We start from the raw sequence: 23909 nt of genomic DNA, 5'->3' as shown, positions 1-23909 counted from the left end.
AGAGCAATCGCAACTGAGAAAGTGCCTCCATGGGAATGCCCTGTAGGCAAATCTGCAGAGCATTTTCTAGATAATGATGGATGTGGGAGAGCCCAGTCCGCTGGGGAAAGTGCTACCCCTAGGTAGGTGGCTCTGATGGCTGGCAAGGAAAGCAGGCTGAGCAAGCCAGTAAGCAGCATTCTTCCATGCCTTCCGCTTCGGTTTCTACCCTCTTCTATGATGACTATGACCGGAAATGATAAGCCAAGGTAAGCCAAATAAACCCTTTCCTCCCCAAGTTGCTTTTGGTCACAGTGTCTATCACAGCAATTGAAAGCTAGCTAATATATCCATATATATTAGCTAAATTAGTGGTTATTCTGCATCAATTGAAAATAAAAGATACTAAGCATGTAAGAACTGATGTTGTAATCTTTAGACCCAGGTTGGTGTTGTTGAGCCTTTGAAATGATAGGGATAGAGAGAAGTACTCTGTGTGCTACATGGCACTACATTGGCATCTATTTCTTATCCTGGTGTTTTATGTCCAGATTTAATTTTCTGTAATTAGTATCAAAAACTGCTGGCAGCATTCAATAGTTTAACAGACACTTAAGCAGAGCAGGGAACAAGGTGGCAAAAAGGGACAGTCAACACCAAGAAAGCATGGTGTTCTCTGAAGACAACCGGCACGGGCACGGCCTTACCCTCAGTCCTGACATGTCAATCACAACCGCCGGGATCCCTTCTTCATCTCCTTTTGGAGCCACTTGCTCGAGCAGGTGGTAATAAGCTTTGGAGTCCTGAGGAAAAGTTAAGAAATCACAATATCAAAACAGTGGGGCTGATTGCACACTTAACACGAAAATCATTCCCTAAAAGCAAACTTCCGTATTTCTTACTCCTGTCCTTCAGGAATATATATAGCAATTAACTGACCTAGACACATTCACTCAACTAGAAGGTTCCCTCAATCCAGTTGCATACTGTATTTGTGAACTCCTCAAAGGAGTCTAACAATTAAAAATACATATACATAATAGGCAACTCAAAGATTCTGTTGTCCTCGGGGTGGGGAGAGGAACAACTTATTTACACGAGTTAAGTTGTATACAGGAAAATGTATCTATACCTTTACACTGCTGTAGAAGTCAGCCAGCTAAGGTTTAGTTAAAAAAAAGAAAATGACAGAGAAAGGAAGCAGAGTTTAAAAACACATTCAAACAGACAGTCAGCAACAGAAGAGATGTCAAAGACAGACAACGGAGACATTAGCAAGAAGATTGCTCTTTTCAAATTACAATCTCTTTATGTGTCTATGTGGAAGGAGCAAGTGCATGGACAACTGCCAGGAGTCTGTTCTCTCCTTCCACCACACGGGGCCTGGGGACTGTACTTAGGTCATCAGGCTTAACAGCAAGTAACCATCCATTGATCCATCTGGATCCCCAGCCCACTTTTTGGTGACAGGGTTTCATCAAGAACCATGGATGGGTTGGCCTTGAATGTAATGGTCTCCTCCCATGGATTGGAATGAAGTCTCCCCAGTACTGGGATTACAGGGAACAAGTAGTCTTTTAGTCAAAGGGGAAATAGCACATGGTATATCACCATTTCATATTTCTTTAGAAATTAGAAAACACAGCTAGCCTGGTTTATAATGAATTGAAATGGATCTGAATTCTGAAGTCTTATTGGATCCTTTAATAATATTGATAAATAGAATTTCCACAGTCATGACCTTAAAAAATACAAATTTACTCTCGGTCAATGGAAGCATACATTATTTTACTGCATTTGCTGAGATAGTTAAAAGCCTTTTAATTTAGTTTAAACACTGAGACCTGGATACACACCTTAGATGCATGTGCTAGAGATGCTCCCTCTACATACACACAGGGCGCATGTACTGCGTAAGAGCCCTACTGACCTTCCCCAAGTCTAAATGGTTAGTTACTTTAAGGATGTGGCCTTTTAGTGAGAGCAAATCAGACCCATTTATTACTGAGATCATAATTTTGGGTACATAGTTTTCCAATCATGACAGGGCAGAACTGTGGAACACACATGGAAATGTAGTCTGCCTGACTCCTCTAAGTCCCATATTGGCTGGTGCTGCTGAGAGACTGTTGATAACCAGTGTGCTTAGCAGAGTTTCCCAGGAATGGGACCAGGGGTGGGTAGGGGCTTTTCCCAGATACATGCTTTATCCTGATTGGTCCTGTGCCTGACATATGCAGAGTTCTAAACGCCACCAGATCAGTTCATATGGCACAGCAGCCAGAGGCTGTTGTTGCTGAGTTATAGGCCTGGTGCACTCTGAGTTGGCAGGTCACGTGACCTTTCTCTGGCTCTTGTGTTTGAGAGAGTGGACACGGAAATCTTTCCTAATGCTGGTGTTCCTGCACATCACCCTGTTGCTATGGGGACCAATCTTTCCTGCATCTTAGCTACTCCTTAGTTGTGTTTCAGCCTGGTCCATCTGTCACTGGTTACAGCTGTTTCCTATCACCTTAGTCACATGTCTGCATTCCTAGCTATTCTTTTATAGATTCCTTATTTGCTTTCTTACTTATGAAATCCTTACTTTAGAGCCTGGGGTAAGGATGCAGTGAGTCGATCACGGACTTATAAAAGTGCTTAGGCCAACATCTGACATGTAACAAGCGCTGGGCCTACCTTGATGTCGGTGCTGAAGTTGGTGATTTTGGTGCAGCCTGCGTTTTCTAGGTGGTAGTTAGCCCACCGCAGCAGGAGTTCTTCAGGAGACAACTTCATCAAATCCTCTAGGCTCTCTCCTTCTCTCAAAAGAGCAATCAGAGCTGAAGAGGTACAAAAAGTTGATCCAAAATAAATACGAGGATCTTGGGGGGTGGCATTTGCCTTCCCAGACATGGATCCTTGTTAGAAGACCAAAGAGCAGCATTGTCCCTTCAGATGTAATGTCTTAAAGTCCTTCCCATAAAATAAACAGCTCACTAATACTTCCTAAAAGTGATACATTATTGTGAGCTAAATCATTATCCCCCCCCCTTTTTTTTAATTAGAAAACACAAGGCACCAAGGAATCTCAAATATTTGCCTAAGAACACGCATTTCAGTATAAAGGTAACCATGGCAACTTGCTGGAAGTACTCTGTTGGGCCCATTGGACCTCAGTTGATATCACAATGACACATCTGTTTTTGAGAGATTGATTTTGCAATCACGATAATGTTCTCTTTTCTATTCCCATTGGTGTTTTATAATCCAAATGCCTACCTGTATAATTATAGGAACTCAACAATGCAATCAACATTCCTCTATGTTTCCCCAGATGAATAAATATTTTTTTGCTTCGTTGGGTTTAAATCCAGTTGATTCAATTTTGCAAATCAATATTCTTCCTCTTGGGTTTCAAGATTCCTATTTGCTATTTTGGGGGTTTTTGCTTTTTAAATATAATGCTTAGTATTTTGGTTTTAAAGTGATATCTCAACATTTTTACTGCTTATTATAGCTCAAACACATAGATTTTTAAAACTATGGATAGCTAGGGCCGAAGAGATGGCTCAGCAGTTAAGCTGGCTGTTCTTCCAGAGGATCTGGGCTGAATCCCTGGCCTCCACATGACTCTCTCAACCATCTGTAACTCCAGTCTCAGAGGACCAAACACTGCCTTCTCGTCTCCAGAGACACCAGGCATGCATGTAGTATACATATCTCCAAAACATTGATCTGAATAAAGTAGGTCTAGAAATTAATATTAAAACTTAAATATGTATAACTGCATATAGTTTATAATTTAGCTACAGATTTCAGAGTTGTGAGGTTTGTACCTGAAGGTAATATTTGACTTGTGTGGCCCTTATTAAGAAACATGCCTGTCTACTCAATTGGACTATCATTGCTTACATATACTCTTTAGAAATTTTCCCTGTATTTTTTTTTTTTTTGCCACAGCACTAGGGATTTGAATCTATGGCCTTGTGCACGTGTGCGCGCGCACACACACACACACACACACACACACACACAATTCTATATCTATATCTATATCTATATCTATATCTATATCTATATCTATATCATCTATATCTATCTATCTATATCTATATCTAGTCAGGGTCTTATTTAATAGCTCAGGTTAGTCTTGAATTAACTCAAAAGTCAAGGCAGGGGTTAAGGCTGTGATTGTCCTGCTTTCCAAGGAGCTGAGACTATAGGTTGACGCCAGCAGGCCTGGCTTCAGTTCAGAATTTCAAAGCTCTATGTGTGATTTTTCTAATATTTTTTTAAAATGTATTTTATATTTAAGGTGTATAATATGTACTATATATCTAAATGTATACTGTATATATTTAAGGTGTATTTGTGTACCGATCACATTGGAACAGTGATGTGATTAATCAAGCATTAAATGTCTCATCAACTTACAGTTGCTTTGTTCTCTTTTCTTTGGGTGTTAAGCGTACCTAGAAATCCACTTTTTGCTAAACTATTGGCATGGGCTATAATAGGATCAACTGTAGCCCTAGGTCTCCAGATTCACCCACCCTGTATAAAGGCAACCTACAGCTTCCTTGATTGTCTAGATAAAATATAGACCAATCTCTCCCAGTCTGGTGCATTTGCCAAAGTATCTGAATGTGATTAGTCTCACAAAATAAAAGTTGTCTTGCTTGCTGTGAAGCCTCTGTAGACAATGTGTGCCAGGAAGCAGCTGCTGGCGATGGGGTTCCAGGCACATGGAGCTATATATTCTAAAGCATTACTGCTAGTCTGTGGGGTCTAAAAGCCTTTGCGTTGTCATCTTAAAAGTCTGGTTTCATGGATAAGGTCTGCTACTTTAATACCAAGGACTCAGTATAACTGAGTGGTTTTCTCAGCTGGAGAATGCCTAATGTCTTCCTCCAGCCACCAATACACACAGCGTTAGAAAGCCGTGCTGATCACAGCCTCTGACACTTTCTCTTACCTTCATTTCTGCTGAGTTCAATGTCAGCAAACAACCCAATCTTGATGACTTGCCACAAAAGTCCCAGGACCAGGTAAGGCTTGCCCTCCTTCAGGTCCTCGGCCCCTATATTAACCACGTGGCACCCAATGGCAGAGGCAGAGTTCAGAGCCAAGTTCAAGTTTTCCTGAGGGAGGGAAAAGTATGCAAGCTTAGTTCCTTCATTTTGCCAGTGCCAAATGATTCCTGATTAGCATCAGCGGTGACATTGTCCTTCTGGAATGGTTACAGACCCAGAGGCAAGATCTGTACTAGTCTTAACCCCCAGGAAAAGCAGTAAAATAATGATGGGAGAAGACCTAATAACCCACGGTACTGAGCTAATGCAATGGCCTACCCAATCAAACCAGTACCCAGTGTGGAAGACCCATTCTGGCGTGAGATTAATGAATCTTATGCTCTTCTATTTTGCACTCTGATGAAGCCTATACACTCAGAGCCTCCATTAGCTGGAGGAAGTCATTGTCCTGTCACAGCCTATGGCTAAGAAGACAACTGTTGATGTAAATTAGGGTCATAAAAAAGAACAACACAATAACCTTTTGATTTGCAAATTTAATGTCATGGAAAGAAATGCCCCCCCCCCCATATAAATCAATCCCCAGAAAAGATGGATGGGTTTTTAACAGAACAAGTTACTGAGTCTCCATGACGATTACCAGAAAGCCTGCATCTGCACACAGGCCTGAGGCTCCAGGATGCTATACTAACCTTGCATCTACTGTAACTTATACACAGCTAGAATCGTTGGAGTGTTCTCAGTCTCTGGGCCTTATTTTTGGTCCCATGAAGGAAGAGGTTAAGTGTCAGAGACGTAGACAAGCTTTGTTGTTTGTGTGATGAATTAATAACAAAACAAACTCCACCAGAAAGCCCTTGCTGACCATTTAAAAAATAGTAAATAAAAATATTGTTTCTATTATAGCCAAGTTTATGAGTAAAAATACCATTAAGAGCATTTCCATGCATTCAATTACTGTTCCCAGCTTGGTTACACGTCTCTTTTAAAAGTACACAGGGTTGCTTGTGTCCAAACAAGAGATAATGTACTATTCATGATTTAAGGTATTAGACATGGTTTCTGAGCTACCGAATTAGAATAATGTTAAAATATTGGAACATAAGATAGAAATGCGGCTGCTTATTTCCTGCTAGTGACTATTTTGGTTAATCAGCAAACGGAGGGCTAGGAGCAGGTTGCATTTATTCCACTCTGGGCTGCGTCAGCAGTGCCATGGAGGCCTCCAGAGCATTTCCTGGGTTTCATCCTCTCCCTTGCCTAGAAAGGCTTTTCTTGTCAGCTAACGCTACACATTTGGCAGTAACTCAAGAAAAAACTGTTAAGAAAAACAATTCATCCAATAGGAATTTGATTCTTAAGTGGCCGAAACAAACCCGGCTACTAACACACACCAGCCTCCTTTCTTGACTGCCACACCAATAAAACCTAAGACACAGATGTGTGCTTCTTTCTCCTGGTTGTAAGACACCATTAGCCAAGGCCTAGGTGTGGGGAATGAAGAATGAGCTGACACTGCTATGATGATGTTCATTCACACCGGGCCAGCGCCACCCTTGGGGAGCTGTGGGGAGACCCACCTGAATGGTGAATGGTGTGAGCTTTTTCTTGTTGATCGTTCTCTCGTCAATCGTGTCTGGCACAGACAGGTTGATCATTTTACTAAAAGAGAAGGAATCAAATGAAAGAAAGCAGCCCTCTGAGGAACAGAACTCCATGAGGTTGGATTTAAATTCGAGCAGGACCCTGACTGAACATGCCAGCAACACATTTTTCATACATGGTGTATGAGAGTTATACCACTGTGGTTAGATTCACCCACAGTGTTCATGAGGCTATCACAATGCACTGTGGTAAGAAGGGAGGTCCTGCTTGCTTCGCTTACCTAAGCTGTAAAAGTGCACTGGTTCCCTTAGAAAAATGGCTATCAACCTTCCTAATGCTACCGACCCTTCAGTACAATTCCTCATGTGGTGGTGACCCCCAACCATAAAATCATTTCATTGCTACTTCATAACTATAATTTTCCTATGTTTATGGATCATAATGTAAATAGCTGATATGTGACCCCCAAAGGTCATGGACCACAGGTTGAGAATCACTCCCTTAAAACATCATTGAATTCTCAGTGGGTGATTAAAACAGATGCCCTCCCCTCCCGACTTTCTCAGCCTTATACATGTCCCCATGATATGCAAGAAATTGTCCTTTTCTGGGGTTATAGGTCTACATTTTCTATTTGAAACCTGATCAATACCTTTAACTAAACATATAATGGCTCATCCTAACATTCTGCAGTCATTTGATCAATGTTCGATGAGTTTTCCTCACTTAAGTATCTAGTACAGTGATCAGACATCTAGAACAAGCAATTGCTGTTTATGAAAAACTGATGTTGTCCAAGGTATTCTTTGTTTAACCCTCAACAGGGCATAAAAAAATTTCCATTAGTAACCTCTATTATATTTTTTTTTTAAATGAGCATAGAAAACAAATCTCCAAAAGGCAGCCAGCCGTGGTGGTTTAGGACATAATCTTAGCTACTCAGGAGGCTGAAGCAGGAGGATCACAAGTCCAAGATCTGTCTGGGCGAGAGAAGAGGTTCAAGGCCAACCCAACCACCTTATTGAGACCCTCAACATTGTAAATGAATAAAATGGAGGCCGGAATGTGGCTCAGTGGGTGGGAGAGTCTGAGTTTGTCATGCTAGGGCAAAAAGGTACAAAAGGAACAAAACCAAAAACATTTAAACAATTTTACTTATTGTTGTGTGTGTGTGAGAGAGAGTAGCATGTGTCACTGTGCATGTGTGGAAGTCAGAGAACAACTTGCAAGGGCCAGTTCTCTCCTCCTGAGGTTGAATTCAGGTCCTCAGGCCTGCTGTAAGGTACCTTGACCCACTGACCGATCTTACCATGCCCCAGAAAGCAAATCAAAAAAGAACACTGGAAAATGTGAGTAACCATTTCCTTTTAGTGAGAAATCAGTTTTCAATCAACTATCTTTTTCAGTTACATTTGAACATGTATTCTCATAACATTGCTGTATGTGCATATGTGTGTCTCTACGTGAACATCCATATATATTTAAAATTAACTTCTAGGGCTCTGTCTCCTTTCGCCAATCTATCTGCCATCTGGGTAGGTCACACTCAGAAGCAGCAGAGTGGCTCGTCCCTCCCCCCCCCACGCCCCCAGATTACGTGCTGTGTCTCCATTTACAAAGCTTATCTTTACTTTGTATCTCTTCTCTCCACTGAAACAACAGTAGTTTTATGGATTTCACTACAATTAGCTTCTGAGGTTAGTTTACTCCCCTGTACCCTATCAAGTGGATTCCGTTAAGGCAACTCTACTCATGTGTGAGTCACAAAAGAAGTGGCCTATGGCAAATACACTTAGCTGCTGCTACACCAAAAAGGGGGATTCTATGGAAATCAAGGGAGAGTCTTCATTTACCAAAGAACTATGCCATCGCCTACAGCATTGAAGAGATCGTCGGTGTTGGGGTTCATGGGGATGACATGCCGGCAGTCGGGGTCATTCTCCAGGGCTTTGTTTATCCAGTTGACAAAGGCATACTTTTCTTCCTCTATAGATAAAGAATGTAAATGTCTTACACACAGGATGAAAACCAGACAAAGACATTCTCCACATGGACCCCACATTCTCATGCCCAAGAGAGACACTGCCAGGCCAACATCTTATCATCCTGTATTTACTGCTTTTGAAAATCAGAGGTCCTTTAAGAACCAGGCACTGGATCTAGTTATAAAGATGCAATTAAAGATTTAGGACAACATTTTAAAAATGCACATGTTATATTTGAATGATGATAAATAATATGTATTTCTGTGGGTATAAGTATAAATGTGATTTGGTATTTACAGGCTTAAACTCAGGATCCTGCCTGTGTTGCCTGCTGATTTAGATGCTGTTTGTCAGGGATAATCACTGGGGTATCGCTGGGCTTTTTATGGTTAGAATGAGACCGCTAGGAAGTGAAATCACCTGGGATAGATTCTTCCTTCCTACAAGCAAAGCTGCAAGGAGTTGATCTCACAGGTCTTAGTAAAACCTGAAGCTCTCTGCCTTCTCCCCAGCACCATGTTTTGTAAATTGCCTGTCACTGAAAACAAGTGTCTCTCGGAGGAATTCTGAGCTGTCGAAGGTGGAAGGCTGCATAGTGAATCCCTGTTCTGCAGATTCATGATGCACTTTCACACGGTCAAAGCTTGGACAAGTCTTAGACTTAAAGATACAAAGCTAGATGCGATTGGGTACATTCAGAACCCTGCAAGCTAAAACTGGCCAGATAAGCTAAGCCCACGGGTGCAATAATGGCACAGATTGTTATGGGGCAACCAACTACCTTTTAAAAATTGGGTCTAAGATCCACTTTATGAGGTAGGACCCATACCTGGTAGTGTTAAAGGAGCCAAGAACCTGTGGCTGGTTAGGCCACAGGCCCTAGGAGAGAACGCAGTATTCTGCTAAATGGGCATAGTATGAAACCAATTCTCATGACATATTGCTACAATTTTAGATCAGAGCACCTCTCAATCCGTATAGGAGGAGCTTCCAGTAAATGGCAAGTAACACAGAGATCCCTAACTGATCAACCTGCAGAGAACATGAGACCGTGGAATGCTGGGCCCTAAATGGGACATACATGCCACACCCCTACCCTCAAGGCTCAGGTTCTCAGAAGAGGGAGTGGAAAAATTCTAAGAGCCAGAGGTGGTTGCCGACATCAAGGAAACAGTGTTTACCAGACACAACTGTTGCACCTATGAATACAGTGATTGTGACAGCATGCAGAAGACCTAAGCAAGCTGGAGGCAGATAAAATCCCAGCATAGAAGTGGGAAGGTGTGCATGAAACCCCACCACTGCCTGAAGAGGAGGTGAGTCCATTCTCTCTAAGGTGACAATCACACACATCCCCATGACCCATTCCCAAGACAACGTGGGAGAAAGAAAAAGAAGAAGAAATCTCAAAAGAGAGTGGGAAGGGATGGAGGAGAGGAACATAACCATTGTTATGGGAGGAGCTGGAGGAGGAGTATATATGTTTAAAATACCTTGTATAAATGTCTCAAAGAATGAATAAACAGAATATATTTTGAATAAGAAAGGCTAAACTTTGTCTTAGCAACTGCAAACAGTGCCTATCCACAAACTTATCTTTGACATTGAATCATCCTTTAAAAAAACTGAACTTTAAGACGAGTTAAGCAACCACAGCATTCGGACTATTAGAAGCGTCCATTAAGGCTGCTCCGTGTTAGCCTTTGGAATAAATATAAAACTCCTTTTTTCAATCAATATTTTTTGACCACTCAGCGTTAAGAATAATCATGATATTGAAGATGAAGACTCTAAAAGGGCCAATTTTGCCCATAAAGTTTTTAAAGGAGATTTGGCAGCGTTTAAAGCAAATTTTAAATGCAAATGAGGTCACTCCGTACAGGAAGCTCCCTGGGGCTCAGGCAGTTCCTGGGTCCTGTGCCTGGAACTGGTCCACTCCTACAGGGGAAGATGGGTCTCCATCCAGGTGGGTGTGCTTGCTTCTTTGCTTTTAGCCCTTTGGTTTGCATAGCAAATATCGACTCTACAACCCCAGACAGCTGGGTCCTTCCTCCTCACTGTATCCTTTGCCAGTCTTCTCTCAACTCACACATTCTTCCTCTGCCCCCGCCCATCAGCACAGCTTACCTGAGTAAGAGTGCTGGGTACCAACGCTGGACTGCTCAGAGGTGCCGCCAATCGCACAGATCCCTTCCTTCTTGTTGATAGCTTTTCGGAAGGTTTTGGCAACCTCGGTGCTTTTTAAGCCATGGAAGACCTGTTAAAAACATGTTTGGTTCATTTGGTTTTGATTTTGATTTTTTTGTTTGTTTGTTTGTTTGTTTGACCAACTCTTTGTTACACAGTTTATGCTGGCCTGGTGCTTACTATGTATCCCAGGCTGGCCTTGAACTCAAAAAAAATCCTCTTGCCGGGCAGTGGTGGCGCATGCCTTTAATCCTAGCACTTGGGAGGCAGAGACAGGTGGATTTCTGAGTTCGAGGCCAGCCTGGTCTACAAAGTGAGTTCCAGGACAGCCAGGGCTATACAGAGAAACCCTGTCTCGAAAAACCAACCAACCAAACAAACAAACAAACAAAACCCCAAATCCTCTTGCCTTAGGTTCCCAAGGGCAGGGATTAAGGAGGTGGGCACTGTGGTGGTTTGAATATGTGTGGCCCCATAGATTTATGTGTTTGAATGCTTGTCCCATAGGGAGTGGCACTATTAGGATGTGTGGCCTTGGAGTAGGTGTGGTCTTGTTGGAGAAAGTGGTCACTGTAGGGGTTGGCTTTGAGGTCTCCTGTGCTCAAGCTATGCCTAGTGTGACACACAGTCTCCTTTTCCTGCCTTTAGGACAGGATGCAGAACTCTCAGCTCCTTCTACAGCACCATGCCTGCCTGGATGCTGCCATGCTTCCCACAAAGATTATAATGGTCTGAACCTCTGAAACTGTAAGCCAGCCTCAATTAAATGCTTTCCTTTGTAAGGGTGGCTGTGGTCAGCGTGTCTTTTTACAGCAATAACACCCTAACCTAGACACACACCCAGGTAGATTAAGACATTTTTAGAAACTCAAGCTGTAGTCAAGGAAACCACAAAGGTAAGAACTGTACCAACGAGCCAGGAAGGGACGGATCGCCTCTCTGGATGTTTGTTGACACTGAGTTCAAGTTTCAAGTGCATGGCCTTGAATTCAGTATCATTGCTCACCTTGATAAACTCATCAAAGCTGATCTTTCCATCTTGGTCCAGATCACCTGTGGCCATCAGGTTTTCTGTGATTTCTCTCACTCGGTACCCAGGCAGAGGCAGGCAGGCGGCCTTGAACAAGTCATTTAGCTCATTGCAGCTGATGTATCCGTTGCCATCGGTATCTGTGACACAAAGGATAGAGTGAAGCTCTAAGGTAACTCGGGTGCAGTCTTTAGAAAGGCAAAGGGATACTAGAGGATGGGTGGAGCTGGAGAAAGATGACCAGGCATGGGTCTGACCCAGATAGAGGCAGAAACCTGCCAGGAGGCCTATTGCTCTTGGATCTAGACAGTCACATCACTTCCAACACCCACAGTAAAAGACTAATTCTAATTAAGATCTTGAAATTAAGGGGATACTAACAGGATATTTAGGAACGTGTGCAGGCATGTATGTGTGCATCTTCCTGCATGTGTGTGTGTCCACACATGTGTTTGTGTGTGTGTGTCTGTGTTGTGTATGTACCCATAAGGGCATATGTACATGTAGAGGTCACAGGACAACTTTGGGTGTTGTTCCTCAGGAGCCATTTGTTTTCCAACACAGGGCTCTCCCACTGAAGCTGAAGTTCCCCAACTGGCTAGACCAACTGGCCAGTGAGCCCCAGGGACTCACCTGTCTCTGCTGCCCCGTGTGGGACACCAGGCCCAGCATTTACGTGGGTGCTGGGGATCAAACTCAGGTCCTCACGCTTGAGTGGCAACATTTTACTGACTGAGCCCTACCTGCTTCTGCAATCCTTAGGAATTCTTAGAGAAACTTAAAAAGTAAACCACAAGGGGCTTACCAATAAGGAGTGGAAGAATATCAATATAAAGGAAATCAAAGGAAAGCAGGCAGAATGTAAATAAGGGCGTGTAGGGAACGCCTATGGGAAAAGGCTGCGGGCTCACTGTTTTAACTAGGAAGGACCTGTTTTCTCCAGCGCACCTTACTGAAACCAACTCTCCCCGGCTCTAATTCCTCCGAAAGCTGCGACCCTTTGATACAGTTTATCATGTTGTAGACCCCCAGCCATAAAATTATTTTCATTGCGACCTCACAACTGTAATTTTGACACTGTTATGAATTGTAATGGAAACACCTACGATTTCTAGATGTCTTAGGTGACCCCTATGAAGTTTGACCCCCCAAAGGGGTCGCGACCCACAGGTTGAGAACAGTGGTAAACAGTGACGGGGCGTGACGATGGGGGCGGGGGAGGGGGCGTGGGGTGGGGAAGAATCAGGTCCACTCACCAACTTTGGCAAAAGCCTCTCTGAGCTCCATCATTTCTTCGTCAGACACGGATCCTCTGGCCATTTTCACTGCTTTAGGTGACAGACCTGGGAGAAGAACGTCAGAGTGAGCACTGTGCATCTAAATTCCAGTAAGCTCAGAACAAAGCCTGTCTATTAGAGGAAGCCATGTTCGCCCCCACCCTCCATGACTTTCAAAGCCTCCCAGCCTCCCACGTGGGGTCATCAAAGACAGCTGCCTGCAATCTCTCCCCTCCCCGCACCACGAGGCAGCTCCTCACGTGGTAAGCTGTGCTTATCTATATTGACTTAAGGCTTAGTAAGTGCTTATCTAAACCGACCTTAGGATTTCTGTGACAATCAGAAGGTGATGGAGGGACTGGAAATTCCCACCTCCTTTACTTTGAAATATTCATTCTTGGGCCACTCATCCTTTGTCGGCCCCCCTCCCCCTGTTCTCATAGGGAAGTGAGAAGAATTAAGGTGAAGGAGAATTAAGTACCAGCCCCTCCTGAACTCCCAGCTAAGGGATTCACCTGGCAGCTGGCTGAGAAGGCCAGGGTGAAACTTCTGACCCATTTGAACTCTAAGCCAACATTACAAGGAACAGAGAAAGAGGTGGTAATATTGCTATATTTTGGAGTAATTTACCATATAGAAACATACAATTAAAACCTTTAACTTTTACATAAGTAACTTTACAAATGCCATCATGATTATCTTTAAATTAATGCTTGGCCACGCCCGTAGATATCCTTTATAAATTCAGAGAGTTCTGTGCATAAGTTTGACCATACACAGTCAAGGATGAAGGAAGGAGGTGACCTTCTAAAAATTCAAATATGAAAATCTGAAACACATCTTAAATGTTTTCTCAGAAACGTTTGCTGAGCAACCTGCTATCCCTACGCATCACTGCTGCCCCCTTGTGGTAAGAAAGTGAATGAACCAGAAAGGCTCCTTGCTACATTGGGGATGGAGGTTCCATTCGCCAGATTTCTTGATTGTAAATGGAGTAGGGAAACAGCAGATGAGATGTGTCTAACTATAATTTTATTTTGACCATTGTAATAAACTTATATATTTTAAAATATTTCCCATTTATGGCAAGGATACTTTAAACCCATTTTCTTTTTTATGTTTCCACATTATTCTGTGGTGTTGTGTTTGTTCTCAGTAACGACTGACATCCGTGCAAAAAAAGCAAATGTTATAACAATAAACCCCATGGGTCAAACTGCACCACACTTCAAACTGCATCACACATACCCGTGAAACCTCCATCCACTCTTATCTGCCAATGGGAGTGGCACATGTCTGCCAGTGTGAGTGAAACTCTCCAGCCACATGAAATGACAATGGCTCAAACTTTTGTTATCCAATATTTTGTTAATAAAATTCATGCATGAAAATGAAAATAAACAAATGCCCAGGCCACAAGAGTAAGCAAATAAAAGTAGCAAGCCTTAGAGTGTTGCCTGAGAAGCTCAGACTACTCCCCACCCAACAGGATCTTAGCTCCCATCATCGGTGGGAACTAGAGACATGGTTGAAAGTATCTAATATAGGTGCATTTTAACTCATTTAAGAGGCCTTTTTGCTATTGAAACTTTATTTTATTATCATTGGCCTTCTATATCTAACAAGATAGTGGTATGATGGGTTCTCTGGGGGGACCCAGGACATGCTGAAGGACAAGTGTACAAACACACATGATCTCGTTCACAGAGCACAGAAATTCTGAAGAGACATGCACTAGTGATCGGACCACCACCTTCTCTCCATTCCCTCTCCTTCTCCATTCTCCTCTTATAATCAGATTTCCAAAACTCATTTGAATAGAGGCATCTTCAAGCCAAAGAACAATAAACATAGATGCAGCAAGCAGATGCAGTCAGCGAGGAGTTTCAGCAGTCAATGGATGCCTAAAATCTGTCGCACTTTGCTAGTAAGTGGCTGAAAGTTAAACTCCAGCTCTCTAAAAGCTAATGCTAAAAAGAACCATAGGCTCATAGCAAAATCCTTACCAGGCACTAAGAAGAGGGATTTGTGGGGTGCAGTAAGCACCATATTTTACTGTCCCCCGATGACTCTCAGTATAAGCTGACGGTATGCATTAGTACAATTATTTTCATTTTATAGAGAAGGACACAGAAGCTGGGAGAATCTAAGACTCACATCTCAGCAACATTCCAACTCTCATTTCACTCCCCTCTTCCCGGCTGTGCACCCAGGCTCCACTCCACCATGCCTTTCTCTCACTCTCTGCACTTGCTCATAGATCAGCAGTCGCTAATAAGCATCTTGAATACCTTAGCTAGTGGGGCATTGAATGTGAACATCATGAGCCTGTCTGGGAATTGCAGAAGAGGAAGTTTGCACTTCTGCATGTTATGCAATGGAGGCCTCTGTTATAGGAAAGTTGCTGTAACTTTACTAAGTTACTATGGCTGAGTTGGCTCATCTCACCTCAACAAGACCAACACCGCACATGCGCATTCATAGCAGGGTCTCCCTAACACACTGCGGCAATTCCTAGAGGCCACAGCAAGTCTGGTTCTACAGCTGTCAGGCAGGCCTCCTTGTTAGACATCCCACACTTGGTATATAGGTGTCCATAGGTGCTTACGTTCCACACATATTTTATGAATGCCTACTATAGGTCAGGCCCTGCTCTTTCTTCCAAGGGAAGCCTGACCTGGTTAGTAACGGAAAAGCACAGCACAAGGACTGTGGTTGAGACGAGTAAACTGGGTCGTGGAATCTAAACCTGGCCCTGGGTTTGCACACAAGAGTGTCCGATTATTGGACACTGTGAGAGACTGCTGAGAAGTTCAAGTAGAAATAGAAATGAGATTGCACTGTGTCAAAAACAGAGCTAAGAGAACTGGAGAGATGGCTCCGCAGTTAAGAACACATACTATGCTAACAGAGGAGATGTATTTGATTCCTAGCACCCACATCGGGTAGCTCGGCAACACCTGTAAGTCCAACTCCAGGGGCCCCGATGTCCTCTGGCCTCACCTGTACAAACGTGGTGTGCATAAACTCATGCAGGCACCCACATATACATAAATAAAAATATAAATAACTTTTAAAGAACAGAGCCATAGAAGCAATAGAAGAACCATCGAAGTGGGAAAAAAAAAAACCTTCAAAGGTCATGGTATAATGAAGGAGAAATGTTTTAGTATAAATACCAAATGTCTCCAAGCATGGTGGCATACCTCTTTATCCCAGCACTCAGGAGGCAGAGGCATGGGGAAATCTCTGAATTTGAGACCAACCTGAACTAGTGAGTTCCAGGACCACAGAGGGGAACCCTGTCTCAACAAAACAAAGCAAAACAAAACAAGCAAACCAACAAAAACCAAAACAACCACAAAATAAAACCAATATGTTGGTCAGGAACAAATGTCTAATATAATGTAACATACCACCTAACAATATTCTCTTTAGAGGTTTGTGGGTGGGAAGATCAACTTGGAGATGAAAATAGTGGAAATAACTTCATGTTTAAAAATCCTCAAGTCTTCATTGGTTCAATAGCTTTGAGAAAGAAAGAAAGGAAGAGAGAAAGAAAGGAAGGAAGGGAGGGAGGGAGAGAAAGATGGAGGCAGGGAGGGAGAGGAAGGGAGAGGGAGGAAAGAAGGGGGGAGAAAAGAGTACTTAAGCAGTATAAGAAATGGGCTGGTAAGAGGGTTGGAGCTGACAGCTTAAGTTGCTGTGGCCACTGTGGGCTGTGTAGGGCCCAGACTTACACAAATCATTGTGTTTCTTTTACCTTCATGCTGAGCAGGACCTAGAAAAACAGCTCCACTTTTAGAGACTGGAGCATCAGATGAAGTTTATTACAGTTTTCTGATTTATGCACGGGGTAAACTGTCATGCAACCACGTGAAATGCTTTGTGCACAAATGCTCCAAGGCCGTTCCAGTTGGTGTTCCCAATACAGAGAAGAGAAGAGAGAGGGTGAAGTTACCCCTAAAAGTCTCAGTGACTTTGACAGAGAGGAGACTCTTCAGCTAATTAGACCAAGTGCGGTGTGGAAAGGAGAGTGCTTCCCCAGCGTGGGGCAGGACATGATTAATGTTCTAACATGCACACCAGCCATGTCTAAGAAGGACATCGCTGCAGTAGTGTCTAATTTTAGATATCGTACATAGTTTATGTGTTTGCCTGAGGGGACTGTGCCCATTTTCATTCCTGCAGTTAGAAGGAGTGGACTATCTTATCACCACCTATTATCCAGGTCCTCAGGGGAAGGTGTCGCTTTGCAATACTAGCACCATATAGGCAGCAGTAAAGGCTCCTACTTGGGTATCAGGAGCCCAAAAAGAAAGAAGGCACGTGTCTTCCAGGGCACGAGGGAGTACTTTCAATTGAGCTTTACAGACTCTGTTGTGAGTATGGTTCATACTATTTATTCTTTTTGCTTCTAGGGCCTATATATATTAATCATGTGTTCTTCCACTGAGCTATATCCCCAGACCCTGCCCGTGCCTTACCTTTTGGTAAAACATTTAATTGTATTTTATTTAGTGTGGGGGAGTGTATGGCTGTGGGTGTGTTACATCGAACAAGTAGGGGTAAGAGGAAAACTCGAATGAGTCCGTTTCTCTTCTTTCAGCATGTGGGGACCCAGGGATCCAACTCCGGTCGTCAGGCTGAGTCCCAATCACCTTTACCTGCTGAGGCATCTCACCAGCTCACGTGTCCCTTTCTAATGACCACACCAACTAACAATGCTCTGCCAGGAAGCATTTCAACTAGCAGTAAGCTCAGGACCTTCCCTTATGGATCCCTACCCAAACCATTAGATCTAAGAGAACGAATCTCAAATCATTTCTCTGGGTCACTTCTGCTTTCCCGTGGGGACTTTGGCCTTTTCGATCCATCGCCATAGAATCCCAAGACAGTTGGCTAAAGAGATCGCTAGGTTTTTTTTTTTTTTCTGTTTGTTGTTTACTTAATTTTAAAACTAGCTCAATACCTCCCCAGCTGCCGAAGCCACAAAGTCTGCTCCTTCTCGACAGACAACAAGGTTTGTGAGAATGAGTTATTACCGAAGAATTTTGACTCAAATTGCCCAAGGACCAGATGCAGAAACCGCGTGTTAGGTGTTTACCACAGATCACAGTGCTGAGGGATTTGCAGAAGAACACGGCTCCTCTAAGTGAGTGTGGACTTAGGAGTGGGGATTTCTCAGGTTTCAGAACTGATTGTGAAAACAGCAGAAAGAGGGGGGCAGCGGCCTGTCCCGGTGTGGTGACGCAGGCTACTCTGGGTGCATCAGTGTTAAGGTTAGGGACAGTAGTGACCAGTTATCCACCTGCTAGAGTCCCAGGCATCTGCCACCTCGTATCACAGGATCAAGGCACACTTCTGCCTGTGCCCCACTTTCTCTGCAATCTGACTCTGTAGGTGAAGGAAAACTGGAAACTTCTGACTCTTGGTCCCAGTTGCATCTGAGCAACCTCAGGGGATCTCAGCATCCACCAGGGGGATGACAGAGCTTCCGGAGACCTCCGAGAACGGTGAACGATCAGAAACGCACTGTCTAAGCAACACAGGAGCTACCGGGGCTGACAGTAGCTTAAGGTGACTAAGATATGAAGCAAAGATGTGACACGGTTCTGTAGCCAAAGAAAACATTCGTACAGTTTAAAAGGGTGAAAGCTGCTTGCCGACTCTGCTTCACAGGAACACCCTTAGGAGAGCTAACAAAGAATATACCGCAACTTACTCTGTGTCACTGATACGGGTTCCTTATGTTCACCTTTCAGAGAAAGGATGACTCCAAAAACACAGCTTTTAAATGACTTTGTTTTTTTGTTTTTGATTTTTGGGGTTTTTTTTGTGGGTTTTTGTTTTTTTCAATTCAGTTTTAGGGATTGTAGAAATGCCTCAGTGGTTAAGAGCACTGGCTGCTCTTGCAGAGAACCTGGGTTTAGATTTCTAACACCCACATGACAGCTCCCATTTATCTGTAACTCCAGTAACTCCAGTTCCAAGGGACCCAGCTCCCTCTTTTGACCTCCACGTGCACCAGGTGCACAATTGGTACACAGACACACAAGCAGGCAAATACCCAAACATACCTTTTTAAAAATGAATTCAATTACAAATGGTCTCAGATATAAATGGGCACTTAAAGGGAATCTTACAAATCCTTCTATCAAGTTTAACCTCAAATTTGACTTTTTTTTTCTGCCAATGCACCAGTTTCCCACAGGCTGTTCTAGGGCACCGACACCTTTCTTTCCAGCCTCTGACCTGAAGGCCTTAGGGGAGAAGACAAAGGAGGCCTGTCACCCGTGAAGCTGCAGCTGGGCCGACACTGCTAGGAAAGCCAGCAGGTCCCAGCACTCTAGCCTGCTCACCACGCTCTGAAAGCCTCTAGAAGTTGGCCATTCAATCAAGGGGCTTCTGAGGTTACAGGGACAGGTCCCAGCCCCATCTCCAACTCAAGAGACTGCACGGCCCCGCCTGTCCTTTCTTGAACATCCCTAATACCCCTGCTCTCTACCAAGATAACCACCCCAAGCTTTGTAAGCAAGGGTGATACACCAGGCTGGAGTCTGAGGGTACTATAGTACACTGGCACCCCTCTTCTTGCTTAGGCTACAGTGCTACCCATGGTACTGGCCTCTTGGGAATCCACAGCTACTGTTCATCTTGCTCTAGGACAGGGATTTTTAAGAACCATGCCCAAAACGTTTGTTCAAAGAACTGATATCGATCAATCTAAAGTTATCGTCTGAATATACACCACCATTCACTCATCCAGGAATGAAATCCCACCTAGTTGTTTCTGTATAAAGCTCTGCTCTAGTTGCTGAGAGATGCAGAAAGAGGAACAAGAATGGGAGCCCCAAAGGCTAGTGCTTCATGAAGCCCACGCTTAAACGTCAAGTCTTGAATGTAACGCGTAGATGATGATTAATGTAATAGTGGGATTTCCTGGAGTGGAAAAGGTTAAACACAGACCTTTGCAAATTAAAGGAAAAAAAAAGGAGCAGAGAGGAGGCCTATCTAAAATGAAAATAGCATGGCAGGCATCGTGACATGGACCCACAAGCCTGTCACAAAGGATACTGAGACAGTAAGCTCTCCTTGAGTTTGAGATCAGCCTTTGCTACATGGCGAAAATTCTAGGCCAGTCAGGACTACCCTGTCTCAAAGTACAGAAATACAGACATACATAACTAAGAATACCAAATACCGAAATCAGCCCACTCAATTCACTAAATGAGTAAGTTTGCCAAATGAGTCTCTACTGGGATAAAAGGCAGGGGGAGTGAGGGAAGGCTGTGTCTGGGCTCTCGTGAGGAGACCCTGCCTCCCTTCCGGCTGTGTAGCATTAACCTCCAGTTTGTTCTCTGGGCCTCAGTTTCTTCATCCCTATATTGACAGGGGGAGTCCCTTCTATGTTAAAAAGTCTCAAGACTTCTCTCAGTAGCTGAGCAGTGAATCTGCAGATTAGAGCCGAGCTTGCAGAGAACAACGTGGTTGGTATGAGTGCCCACCAGAGTAGTGGCTGGACCCCGGAGATGTCTCTTAAGAAGTGAGCAAGTGGGGGAGGGGGCCTGGCTCCCAGGGGCCAGCCACTGTCCCTGTCCTTACCTTTCGTCACACACAGAGCTGTTCCAGAAGATGCATCTCTTTCTGAACCCCAGGTAGATGTCCCTGCTCGGCTGCCCAGTGGAGCAGTTCAGAGCAGCAGAGCTGTCAAAGTGGCCCATGGGACCTATTTTCTGGGATGTCTTCACACACGGCTAAAGAGACGCTGATCCAGTTCATTCCTAGCTTCTAGGCGAGCCAGTGAACAGACTGTCCCAGAAAGAGAACCATCTAGCATTTTCTTTGAAAAGACCCAAATAAGGAAACTCTATAACCTCTCCGGTGTCTCATATCCCTGCCTTGTAACCTAAATCTTTTCTGATACAATTACAGCTCTTCCTATCTTGGACTAATCTTAAACAGAACTATAGGAGCTGGCCAATTCATAAATCTCCCACCTTGGAGATGGTTCGTCCTTTTTAGCTATTAGTTTAGGAGTTTATTTTTCAACCTTTAAATTTGCTTTGCTATGTTCAGCCTTTGTGCCAACTTCCTTAACCAGTGAAGATGAGACTATCAAGGTTGTAAGATAGCCCTTATAAAGAGCCAGGAGATTCCTGAAGGGGTTAAAAACAGCAATACCACATGGTCCAGCTACACCATTACTGGTTATTTATCAAGAGGACAAGAACCCATTGGATTAAGAGATCTACATCCCCATGGAGGACACCCCAAACAGCAGCGCTGTTCTTGGTGGCCAAGAAATGCCAGGCATGGTGGCAGACACTGTAATGTCAGCACCTGGGAAGCCGAGGCAAGACAGTGGGCTACATAGTGAGGTGGTGCCTCAAAGAAAATATGGCGAAGAAACGGAAACAATTTAAATGTCCATTAACTGATGACTCAATAAAGCATCATCTACATGTGGCGCATGATAAAATAAAAACACAATGGAATTATACCCTTTTAAAAAAAACAGGAAGAAAATTTCTGTCAGTGCAATAACATAGATGAACCTGAAGACAGCAAGTGAAACTCAAATACTACTTCATCTCACTAATATGTAGAATATATGTACACACACACATACACACACTCACACACATATGTATATGTACACACACACATACACACACTCACACACATATGTATATGTACACACACACATACATACACACACACACACACACACACACATATGGAAGTTGAAAGTAAAGCAGTGGCTACCAGAAGCTACAGTGGCTAGGGGCCATGCACTGTCACAGTTGCATGGAGGAATAAGCTCAGGAAAGCTGCTGTACACCGTGCTGACTACAGTTGATGACAGTCTGCCACACTCTTGAAAACGCTAAGGAGGTGGCCTAAGAGGGTTGACTACATCAAAGCATAACCATGAGGTAACTCAGTCATTTAACACAGTGCAAATACATTTCAAAAACTATGCTGCATGAGAAACACATACCATCTCACCGGTCAACTGGAAATCAGTTTGGAGAAAGCAGAGACATGGAACCTGATGGACAGGCATAAGAGGAGTCTTCACAACACCTCTGCGGTGTTTCTGTAACTCTAGAAGCAGCCCAAATCAATAGCTTATGTAGAGAAGATTAAAAAAAAAAAGCATAGACTCATAGAATGCAGTGGTGGAGTGTCTACCTGAGTGGAATTTGAGTATCATTAACTGGCTTCTGAAACCCATTTTCCAGCTATGCTAAACGTGTGCCCTTAGCAAACTCAGATGTGTACAGTTATCCCTCCAACTGACATCGCCAAATACTGCTGTGCTCTGGGGCCCGTGTTAGGTGCTGAGAAAACAAAAGTAAGATGTGGCTCCTTTGCTAAGGAAAATAGACACCACTCAACATAGAATTCAGGAGAATCTGTTCCCCTGGTGAGAGGTACAGATGGCCCCCTAGAGGAAGATACACAGCGTTGCAGTTCAAATGTATCCTCCAAAGTTGTGTTAGGAACGAAATCAGGAATGTAGTGGTGTGTGGTGTTAGAGGGAGGGCTAATGACAATGACGGTGTTTAATGCAGAGCCCCCCTCAACCATTTAATGTCAATATGGCAGGAATTCCCTTTTGGTAGATGGGGCTTACCCTCTCTCACCCTTCCTTGCCTGTGCCTTTTTGCCTTCTGCCTGCTACCACGGGATGTAGCCCCTCACCCTTGGATGATGTTCCAGCCTCTGAAACGGAAACAGTGAATCTCTCTGACTTATACACTACCCAGCCTCAAGCATTTGGTCACAGCAGCACTAAATAAACTAAGAAGCTTAGAATCAACAGATGAGTAGAAGATTTCTCGAAGGTCAGTCAACCTTTCCCCTCTTTTATGTGGAATCTTTAACCCAGAGACTCTAGATAGGCCTAGTCATCTAGAGTCAGACAATAGAGTAGTTAAAAGGCAGTGGAAAGCCTTGGGTCATAACAATAGCAGTTACTATCTGCTGAGTGCTTTTTCTACATTCTCACCACAGTCCCATGAGCATTACTGAGGGGACAAGGTTAAATGACTAGCTTAGGGTCATGTAGCTGTGAACTGGGGCAGGCTCCTCACTTTCCAAGTGTCCTGGTTACCACATTCCTGTATCTGTTCTCTGCCCTTCATCAGGGTGACCCAAAAGGAAACTCCAAAAGGCCAAAGCCTGAGTGAGTGTCATGATGGGGCTACAAACTCAGGCCTAGCAATCTCTGGGGAAATTCTAGATATGTCTTCTCTCCAATTTCTCAGCATTTTAAAGGAAATGTTAAGACAAGCAAGGCCACGGCCAGGTTTGGTTTTTCCTGCCTGTGTCCCCATGGCTCTCATGGTGAAAAGAGGTCCTGTATCCGGGAGTCCTGCATACTTTAGTTATCCACTGTTGTTTTGTGAAGCAGATGTCTTATCTTGCACACTGAAAACACAAAGATGCTTTCAGAGACACAGAGTCAACTGAAGGAAAGTCTATACTACCCTGAGTCATTTTTAAAATGTTATCATGGTGCTGTGAGCTCAGAGAAGGGAGCCCTGGACTATGCCAGGGAAGAGGGGAAAAGTCAGAGGAAGGACTAGGAGGAGAAAGGATGGGGAGATGGGAACGAGGAAGAGGCAGGAGGCAGGAGGGGCAGGAATGAGGAAGAGAGATGGGGTAAAGAATGAAAGGGAAGGCTTTCCAGAGAAGGCAGCATCAAGCTAAGTCCTAGGGACTCGCTATGGAGTTTTCTATATAACCAAGATGGAAACAGCTTCGTAAAAAGAAAGGCAAACAAAAGCCTACAGAGATGGCGGATGCTGGTTCGGTGTGG

General features: G+C 43.7%; 1 protein-coding gene across 7 annotated transcripts in view; it reads right to left on the bottom strand.

Moving 5' to 3' along the window:
• Positions 1-23909, bottom strand: part of Lcp1 (lymphocyte cytosolic protein 1) — a 99738-nt gene that overhangs the window by 19622 nt on the left and 56207 nt on the right. For all 7 annotated transcript variants that reach the window (XM_006518704.1, NM_001247984.1, XM_006518701.3 and 4 more), the window contains 8 exons: positions 13058-13144; positions 11778-11941; positions 10712-10841; positions 8453-8585; positions 6575-6656; positions 4937-5102; positions 2659-2801; positions 687-782 (listed from right to left, as the gene is read on the bottom strand). In XM_006518704.1, the coding sequence (XP_006518767.1) occupies positions 687-782; positions 2659-2801; positions 4937-5102; positions 6575-6656; positions 8453-8585; positions 10712-10841; positions 11778-11941; positions 13058-13121 (978 nt within the window). In that variant the 5' untranslated portion in view covers positions 13122-13144. The remainder of the gene's footprint in view (positions 1-686; positions 783-2658; positions 2802-4936; positions 5103-6574; positions 6657-8452; positions 8586-10711; positions 10842-11777; positions 11942-13057; positions 13145-23909) is intronic.

Source organism: Mus musculus, chromosome 14 (assembly GCF_000001635.26).
Source record: "Mus musculus strain C57BL/6J chromosome 14, GRCm38.p6 C57BL/6J".
NCBI classification, from domain to species: Eukaryota; Metazoa; Chordata; class Mammalia; order Rodentia; family Muridae; genus Mus; species Mus musculus.
The sequence above is the reverse complement of the archived record's forward strand: the minus strand, read 5'-3'. Positions and strand labels throughout refer to the sequence as shown.